The sequence below is a fragment of the Muscardinus avellanarius genome (genome assembly GCF_963383645.1).
Source record: "Muscardinus avellanarius genome assembly, chromosome: 1".
Taxonomy (NCBI): domain Eukaryota; kingdom Metazoa; phylum Chordata; class Mammalia; order Rodentia; family Gliridae; genus Muscardinus; species Muscardinus avellanarius.
This window is the reverse complement of record NC_137786.1, coordinates 126,675,950-126,685,602: the sequence shown is the minus strand read 5'-3', so window position 1 is coordinate 126,685,602 and position 9,653 is coordinate 126,675,950. Positions and strand designations below refer to the sequence as shown.

General features: G+C 48.4%; 1 protein-coding gene across 1 annotated transcript in view; it reads right to left on the bottom strand.

Moving 5' to 3' along the window:
- DCPS (decapping enzyme, scavenger) overlaps positions 1-4,630 on the bottom strand; it is a gene marked incomplete at both ends in the record, with an annotated part of 55,226 nt that extends 50,596 nt beyond the window's left edge. The window contains 2 exons of the mRNA XM_080710502.1: positions 2,626-2,800; positions 4,436-4,630. Coding sequence (XP_080566628.1) covers positions 2,626-2,800; positions 4,436-4,630 — 370 coding nt within the window. The remainder of the gene's footprint in view (positions 1-2,625; positions 2,801-4,435) is intronic.
- Positions 4,631-9,653: the final 5,023 nt, after the last annotated feature.

The following is a 9,653-nucleotide window of genomic DNA, read 5'->3' as shown; positions in this document are numbered from 1 at the left end:
ATGAGACAGGATATCTGGAAAGCCAAAGTGTTCTTAAATGCTAGAGGGCAAATAAGAACACAGAAGGATGTGATAAAGCCACAATATGCTCCAAAACAGAACTTCCTGGTTGGAAATCAACAAGGTCAAACAGTCTCCCTAGAAAATCGAACAATCTAGAGGAAAAAAGCCCATCCCGTTCCTGGTTTTGGCCATAGAATATTCTTCTTCTTCTTCAGCCATACAATCATTATCTTCTTCCTCTTTTTGATAAATTCTTTTTGGGGGGAATGTTGGGGATTAGGTGCATTCTATCTCCAAGCTCTACCCCCAACTTGAATTTTTATTCTTTTTTTTTTTTTAATAGGGTCTCACTAAGTAGCTGAGGTTGGCTGCAAACCCAGATCATCCTACTGCAGCCTCCCAAGTACTGGGATTACAAGTGTGCGCCACCATATCTCGCTGCCTCTTTTGGGATATTAAATAGTGCTTCCCAGGTGTGGTGCCACACGCTTGTAAGCCCAGCATTTGGGAAGCTGAGACAGGAGGATCTCGGTTCACGGACAGCCTCAGCTACTACTTAGTGAGACCTTTGCAACTCATAAGACACTGTTTCAAAATAATAAAAAAAAAGGGATGAGGGTGTAGCTCAGAGGTCGAATGCAACTTGGTTCCATCCCCAGTATTGCAATAATAATAATAATAATAATAATAATAATAATAATAATGCATATAATAAAAAACAAATTTCTGCTGGATGTGGTGACACATGCTTGTAATCCCAATACTTGGGAGTCTGAGATGGGAGGATCACAGGTTCAAGGCCAGTCTCAGCAACCTCATGAGGCCCTCTGCAATTTAATGAAATAAAAAATAAAAAAGGGTGCGAGTACAGCTCAGAGGTAGAATGCCTCTGAGTTCAATTCCCTGTACCACAAAACAAAACAACAAAAAATAACTCTGCCTATTACCCATGAGTCTCAGCCTTTCTCAAACCCATTTGTCTTTCCTGCTCCATTTGTCTCCCCCATCAAAAGTGGCTTCCTTGGGCATGCTGGCGCACGCTTGTCATCCCAGCATTTGGGAGGCAGAGATAGGAGGATCTCGGTTCTCAGACAGCCTCAGCTACTTAGCAAGGCACTCCACAACTTAGTGAGACCCTGCTTCAAAATAAAGAATACAAAATAGGGCTGGGGGTGTAGTTTGGGGGTGGTTTGGGTTCAGTACCAAAAAAATAAAGTGGCTTCCTCCAAGGAAGTTACCCCCTCTGTCACACAATGCACGGTTCATGGTGTGAGAGTAGTAAGAGCTCAGTCTACTGACTTAGTTTTCCTGCCACATACTGACTGGGTGATTTTGGACAAGTTACCTAGTTACTTAGCCTTTCTTTCTTTTTTTTTTTTTAGATTTTTTTGGTGGTACTAAGGATTGAACCCAGGGGCATTCTACTGCTGAGCTACACCCTCAGCTGTAATATTTCATTTGAAACAGTGTCTCTCTAGGTTGATGAGAGTCTATTTGTTGAGGCTGTCCTTGGACCTGCAATCCTCCTGTCTCAGCCTCCAAGTACTGGAACTATGGCATGCACATCAAGCCCAGCTTACTACTTAGCCTTTCAAAACCCAAGTTTCAAGACGGATGTGGTGGTGCACACCTGTAATTCCAGTACTTGGAAGGCTAAGACAGGAGGGTCTCAGGTTTTTTGTTCGTTTTGTTTTTGTAGTACTGGGAATGGAACCCTAGGGAATTCTATCTCCGAGCTACATCCCCCCAGCCCTGTTTTTTATTCTTTATTTTGAAACAGGGTCTCACAGAGTTGCAAAGAGCCTCACTAAGTAGCTGAGGCTGTCCACAAACCCAGATCCTCTTGTTTCAGTCTCCCAAATGCTGGGATTATAAGCATGCGCCACCACGCCTGGCTTGAGGATCTCAGGTTTGAAGACAGACTCAGCAAGCAGTGAGACTCTCATCAACCTAGTGAGACCCTGTTTCAAAAATAAAAACAAAATAGGGCTGGGGTTGTGGCTTGGAGGTAGACTGTCTCAGGGTTCAATCCCCAGCACCATACAAAAAAAAAAAAAACTAGTTTCCTCATCTGTAAAATGCTGTCACATCAGGGCTATTTTGAGACCCGAATGTGTTAATACTTGTAGTATACTTTGCTGGTTAGCACAACAGTAAGGGTTTAGCAAGTACTGATAATAATTAGCATTTAATAACAAGGTGAATCTATTACTCTATTTCATGAATTGCACTTCTTCCCCAAAACATACAACACCAGACAGGATTTCTCCACCTTAGCACCAGCAACAGTTCTGTGTGTGTGTGTGTGTGTGTGTGTGTGTGTGTGTGTGTGTGTGTTGGGGGGGCTCCCCTGTGCATTGTAGTACATTTCATAGCATCCCAGGTCTCTGTCCACTAGATGTCAGTAGCACAAACACACCCAGTTCTAACAACCAAAACTGTTTTCAGAAATTGCCCAAGTGTTCCCCAGAAGAAAAATCCCTCCCTCCTTCACTGAGAAACTCCTGGACTGGAATGCAAAATGTAAGTCTAGAAAGTCTATTTCTCCTAGTTGCCCATGGACCCTAGTTTCCCACCATCTCATTCTCCAACAAGCCACCACCTCAGCCACCACCTGCTCACCGCTCAGCTGCCTCGGAGGGAACAGGTGATAAGTGCTGTAGATATCATTGGAGAACTGCAACTGGAGCTCAGGGCTGCCTGTCAGTAGCTGGGCCACCTGTTCCACCTGAAATGGCGTCTTCTCCAGGATGACAACAGCATCCTCTCCATCTCCGTCCCCAGAGTTCTCATTCACCTGTGGGAAAAGACATCATCAGTGGCCCAAGGGCAAAGCCACAAAAGCCCGGAGAGCAGAAACAGAAGTTCTCAGGGCCTTGGAAATCCCCAAACTTGGGATTTTCTTCCCTTTAGTCTTCCTTCTGGAGAAGTCTAGTCACTGTTACTCATGCTTCATCTTCTGGAGAAGGCATCTTAACCTAAATCCTTGTGCATCTTTCAAAAGATGCAGAGCTTCTCAGCTAACTTCTATTTTAAGTTCACAAGACCTCTGCCAAACTCTCCCCATTTTAGAGAATGAACTGAGTTCTAAAGTGATTAAGTGACTATTCCAAGATAACATGGACAGTCAGTACTGAAAAGAGACACAGGAATACTGAGCTTCCCAATTAACTCCTAGCTCAAAAGCTCTTGTGCCTTCAGCAGGTGATGCACACTGATCACAAGCTGGGTTGAGAAAAACAAACAGGACCTTTTGAAAAAAAACAAGAGACACAGCAGGGCATGATGACACACATTTTAATCCCAGTATTTGGGAGTTTAAGTAAGAAGGATAGCCGGGCGTGGTGGCACACGCTTGTAATCCCAGCATTCAGGAGGCTGAGACAGTAGGATGGCGGTTCACGGACAGCCTCAGCTACTTAGTGAGGCCCTCTGCAACTCAGTGAGACCCTGTGTTTCAAAATAAAAAATAGGGCTGGGGTTGTAGCTCAGAGGTAAAATGCCCCTGGGTTCAACCCCCAGTACCACACAAACACATACACAAAAAGAGACAGAAGGATCCCAGGTTACTGCCTGGCCTCAGCAACTTAAAGAGGCCCTCCACAAATTAGTAATACCCTGTTTCCAAGTAAAAAATAAAATAGGGTGTATCTCTGAGGTAGATCGCCCCTGGGTTCAGTCCCAATCCTACATAACACACACACACACACACACACACACACACACACACACACACACGAGGAGGGGGGTGCTGGAAACATAGGCCCATTTAGCCTCCCAAAGATGTAAGCTCCTGCTAGTAATTCTGGGACACTCTCATACCTGCCCTTTGCTAGTCCTCCTCACAAATTTAGGATGGTGTCCATTTCCCCTCTGCCCCTGCTAGACAGCTGCACACATGGTATCAGAGCCAGCAGAGTTATCTGTCTCCACAGAGATACTCTGAGTCCTCTCATCTCCCATCCCCAGCATCTACTTCAGTCTCTAGCATGCACAAAGTAAATAGTGTGTGAAACTGGACTAACAATTTAATACACTGCCTCCTGTTAGGCTGAAGTCGTGTAGAGCAAGAGTCAGATCTCCTCCAGTCTCGACGTCATTTCCAGGGGCAGGGCTCATTAAGACATCCACCGACATGGGTTCCTAGTGCCTTTCAACATTGAATGATGAATAGCTCAGGGAAAATAACACTTTTTTTTATTTGATGCACTCTACTGGGACTGGTTGATACTTCTAGGAAAGGAAAAATTAGAAAACTGGAGCTACTTGTGTTCATTCCTTTCATTCCACTGGTGATCTTATCTTCCTGAGCATTCCGACTCCTTGCAAGAAGGTGACTGGTGTCTCCAGTCAGGAAGGAAAACAACCCGCCCCGAGGCGATGATTGGCTCCCTTCTTCCCAGTCCCCACCCGCCAGATTGCCTAATGGTACCTTCCCGTGTAGGAAGATGATTTTGTCCCGCGCAGATTCCCTCAGCACTTTTTGCACTCTAAAGCCGGAGAACGGTAAGCGGACTGGGACAGAGGTGCCATTTCCAACGCTGGCTTGTTTTTCCTCTGTACCGGGAGCTTCCGACTGAGCGTCGGGTTCGCGCTTTCTCTTGGGTGGAGGTACTGCGTCCGCCATGCTGCCAGTAAGAAGCTCTGCGCCTGCGCGCACGAGCGCTGGCCCCGCCCCCGCGGCTGCACTTCCGAACTCGGACGCCGCGGAGACTCCTCCTCCCGGCGTGCTCCGCGCGGGCCGGGGTGCGACTACACTTCCCTGCGTGCTCCGCGCGGTGCCCCTCCCGCGCGGCTCAGTGAGCGCCTGGGGAAGGAATTCCACTGAGCTGAACCATGCTGCCCTCGGCCTCCTTGGGCTGCTCTCTGGCCCCCATGGAAGAGAGGCAGCGAGTCCCTAAAGAGACGAGTGCTCCGTGGAGAGGGCCCACCACTCCGCTGGAAGGCCTTGGCACCAAGTTTGGATCCTGACATTTTGTAATAAGTTATAGCCACTCGCGATCATGGAATGAAATGTTTCTGAAATAAATCTGCAAGCCCACTTTATTTCTCAGCCGTTTTAAAAAAAAATATGTTGTGAGTGCTTAAAAGTTTTCCATTTTTGCACATACAGCACTTTTCAACGTGATCATTTCTTTATAGACAGCATTTTCTATTAAAAAGAAAGGTAAGCGCACCGGCCCAGAGGTATCATTTCCATCATCTGCTTCTCACTTCCCTCTCCCAGCCAGCTGCAAGGTTCTGCCTCCTCTCTCCAGTTTGCCTATAAGACTGTCGTGCTACCCTGGGGTGTGATTTGCCATATCTATCAGAGTTGCTTTTTATTTTAATTTTTTTACCCATAGAAAACATTTACTTGTAATTTCTGGTTTTTTTTTTTTTTTTTTAGTTTCTTTCTTTGGTGTTACATTTTTTTATTTTTATTTGGTACTGGGGATTGAACCCAGGGGCTTCCTACATCCGATCTACACTCTCAGGCGTTTATGCGTTTATATATTCTGAAACAATATATAAATTGTTTTGAGTCTCCTTAGGTGTTGAGGGTCTCACTACATTGCAAGGCTGGTCTTGAACCTGCGGTCCTCTGGTGTCAGCCTCCCAGGTACTGGGATTACAGGTGTGCATCATCACCACACGCAGCCCTTGGTGTTGCTTGACAGATCTAAATTTGTCCAGCTTTGGTACTTACATCAGATTTTAGTTAGCCACGGGTTTTTGCCAGTGTTTCCAGTTTATTTTTTCCATACAAACTTAATGGATGTGGGACTTTTGCTGTTTTCAATGTTAACAATATGCCATTTTCAGTGAGTAACAAAGTGTACCATGTTTTGTTTTTTGTTTTTGTTTTTGCTTTTTCGGGTCTGGGGATGGAACCCAGGGGCATTCGACCTCCAGGCAACACCCTCTGCCCTATTTTTTATTCTTTATTTTGAAACCGGGTCTCACTGAGTTGCAAAGGGCCTCACTAAGTAGCTTAGGCTGTCCGTGAACCGTGATCCTCTGGTCTCAGCCTCCCGAATGCTGGGATTACAAGTGTGCGTCACCACACCAGGCTAGTGTACCATGTTTTAACGACAGGTTGATTTGGGGATTATTTCTTCTATAAAGATTTATTTTTTCTTTTGTAGTACTAGAGATGGAATCCAGGGGCATTCTACCTCTGAGCTACAACCCCCAGCCCTATTTTATTCTTTTATTTTGAAATAGGGTCTCACTAGGTGGCTGCTGAGTCTCACTGCTTGCTGAGGCTGTACTTGAACCTGTGATCCTCCTGTCTCAGCCTCCCAAATACTGAGATTACAGGCATGGGCCACCCCTCCTGGCTAAACCAAAGGTTTTTTTTGTTTTGTTTTGTTTTTTGTTTTTGTTTAGCATTAAGCTATTATATTTTTATTTATTTTTGTTTTGTTTTGTTTTAATTTATTTTTATTGGTGCATTGTAATCATATATCACATTGGAATACAAGACTTGAGAGGATATACAAGCACACATCATCCAATTAGCCCTCATCCAGCCCCCATCCCATTCCCTTTCCCTCCCTCTATCCCATGCCTGTTTGGTGATTAACTTTGATGCATTTGTTTATGTACCTCCTGCGTTTTAAAGAGGCTCCATCCTCCCCTATTCCATACCTTCTGATTGGTCACCTTAATTGCGTCACTATAGGGCCCTTTCTGTAGCTCGACCTCTTCCTGTTGCCCCTTTCCTCCTAGTTATTGCTAATTAGGGGAAGCATCTGGTTTTTATTTTCTGCGATATTTCTCTGTGCATGCCGCGTTGCAAGTACCGATCCCACTCTTGACCGCCAGAGTAGTGGCCTGGCTACCCGGTGGACTGTTCCAGACCTCGCTGGCTCAAGCAGCGGCCTTACCTCATGGGAGGCCCCGATTCTGGTCTCTCTGGCCCCGACACTGGCCTAACCCCTCAGCTGGCTCCGATCCCGGCCTCGGTGGCCCCAGCACTGGCCTAGCCTCAAGGCAGGCTCTGATCCCAGCCTCGGAGGCCTCAGTAGCAGCCTTGTCTTACGGCAGTCTCCAATCCCAGCCTCGCTGGCCTCGGCACCAGCCTAACCCCTCGGCAGGCTCCAATCCCAGCCTTGGAGGCCTCAGTAGCGGCCTTGCCTCACGGCAGGCTCCAATCGCGGCCTTGGAGGACCCAGCACCGACCTTGCCTCACCGCAGGCTCCGATGCCGGCCTTGCTAGCCCCATCACTGGCCTAACCCCTCACCAGAATCCGATCCTGGCCTCAGAGGCCCCAGCACCAGCCTAGCCTCACGGCAGGCTCCGATTCTGGCCATTGGCCCCAGCACCGGCCTAACCCCTCGGCAGGCTCTGATCCCGGCCTCGGAGGCCCCAGCACCAGCCTAACCCCTCGGCAGGCTCCAATGTTGGCCACTGGCCTCGGCACCGGCCTAAACCCTCGGCAGGCTCCGATCCCGGCCTCGGAGGCCGCAGCACCGGCCTGACCTCATGGCAAGCTCCAATCCCGGCCTCGCTGCCTCGGCACTGGCCTAACCCCTCAGCAGGCTCCGATCCCGGCCTTGGAGGCCTCAGTAGCATCCTTGCCTCACAGCAGGCTCCGATCGCGGCCTCGGAGGCCCCATCACCAACCTTGTCTCATGGCAGGCTCCAATGCCTGCCTCGTTGGCCCCAGCACCGGCCTAACCCCTCAGCAGGCTCTGATCCCAGCCTCAGAGGCCCCAGCACCGGCCTAGCCTCACAACAGGCTCCGATGCCAGCCGTTGGCCCCGGCACCGGCCTAACCCCTTGGCAGGCTCCGATCCCAGCCTCGGAGGCCCCAGCACCGGCCTTGCCTCATGACAGGCTCCGATCCTGGCCATGCTGGCCCCAGCACTGGTCTAACCCCTCAGCAGGCTCTGATCCTGGCCTCGGAGGCCCCAGCACCGGCCTAGCCTCATGGCAGGCTCCGATCCCGGCCTCGTTGACCCCGGCACCAGCTTCACCCCTCGGCAGGCTCCAATCTGAGCACCCTCTTTGCCCAGCCATTTGTCCCCTGTTCTCGAGGGTGTGTGGTGGTAGCATTCTGCCTCTGGGGTTGTTAATTCAAAGGTTCCAGGTGTAATGCATCAGATCTCTGCCTCCCCTGAGTACTGGCCACTGCCATTGCCACTGCCTCCACCATTTCAAATCTTTCCCAAGCTCTTTTTCCACTCTGATTGTTGTCCAGTGTTCCTAAACATGCGTGACGGTAGCAATCGACATTTGGTGTAATTTCTCCAAAAAAATAAGGTTGGTAGGATCCAATTTCTGCTTCTCCTGAATACAAGTCTCCACCACCATCGTGGAGACCGCTTTCAACACCACCTTTCTCCTTGGTCTTCACTAATCTCTCTCCTTACAGGTGATGTCCAAGATTCTTAACAATGTAGAGAAGAAGCAGTCCTCCTTCACAGGGAATTTTTCCAAAAGTTCCAGTTCATTTGGATAAGTTTTGTCTGCATTTCCAGTATCCTGGCATCTGCCTCGGCCTTCTTGACCCCTCTCTGATATTTTTCTTTTTTCTTTTTCTTTTTCTTTTCCTTTTTTTTTTTTTTAAATAAGAGAAGACAGTGTGTGTTGTTTGAGGAGGTAGTGGGATCAGGCACTCAGTAGCACTGTGACCCGGCCCGGTTTCCCCATGGGTCCAGCATGCTCCGCACTACTCCACCTGGGGCCCAGAATCCTGCGACCTAGGCCCCGGCCCTTCCAGGGGTCCGGCATGCCCCGGCTGACCCCTGCCTGGGACCCAGAGTCTTATGACCGTCCCGGTTTCTCCAGGGGTCTGGCGTGCTCCGTGTGATCCCGCCCAGGGCCTAGAGTCCTGTGACCCGGGCCCCGGCTCTTCCGGGGTCCGGTGTGCCCCGCCCGACCCCTGCCCCCGACCCAGGGTCTGACGACCGGGCCCAGTTTCTCCAGGGGTCTGGCGTGCTCCGCACAGGCCGGCCCCTAAACCAAAGTTTTAAGTCAAAAGTAACTGGGTGCCTGGTGTGGTGATGCACACTTACAATCCTAGCTCTTGGGAGACTGAGACAGGAGGATCACAGGTTCGCAGCCAGCCTCAGCTACTTAGTGAGGCTCTCCACAACTTAGTGAGACCTTGTTTCAAAATAAGAGAATAAAATAGGGCTGGGGATGTAGCTCAGAGGTAGAATGTCCCTGGATTCCATTCCCAGTACCACAATAAATAAATATCAAAAGCATATCTAGCTGGGCGTGGTGAAGCATGCCTATAATCCTAGTACCAGGTTATATAGATTATTGAGAGAAACAAAAGCTGCCCATTGTGGGGATGGAAAAGGTTACTAACAAATAAGTACCCCTACATATAAAACAAGAGTCTACAAATCGCTGAAACCAAAACCAACTTTTCTTTTCTTTTTTTTTTTTTTTGGTACTGGGAATGGAATTCAGGGACATTCTACCTCCAAGCTATACCTCCAGCCTTATTTTTTATTCTTTATTTTTGAAACAAGGTCTCACTAAGTAGGTGAGGCTGTCTGTGAACCATGATCCTTCTGTCTCAGCCTCCCAAGTACTGGGATTACAAGTGTGGACCACTACAGCACACACCCAGCTCAAAACCAATTTTATTTATTTACTTATTTATTTATTTTAATATATTTTTATTGGTGCATTATAGTCAAGCATC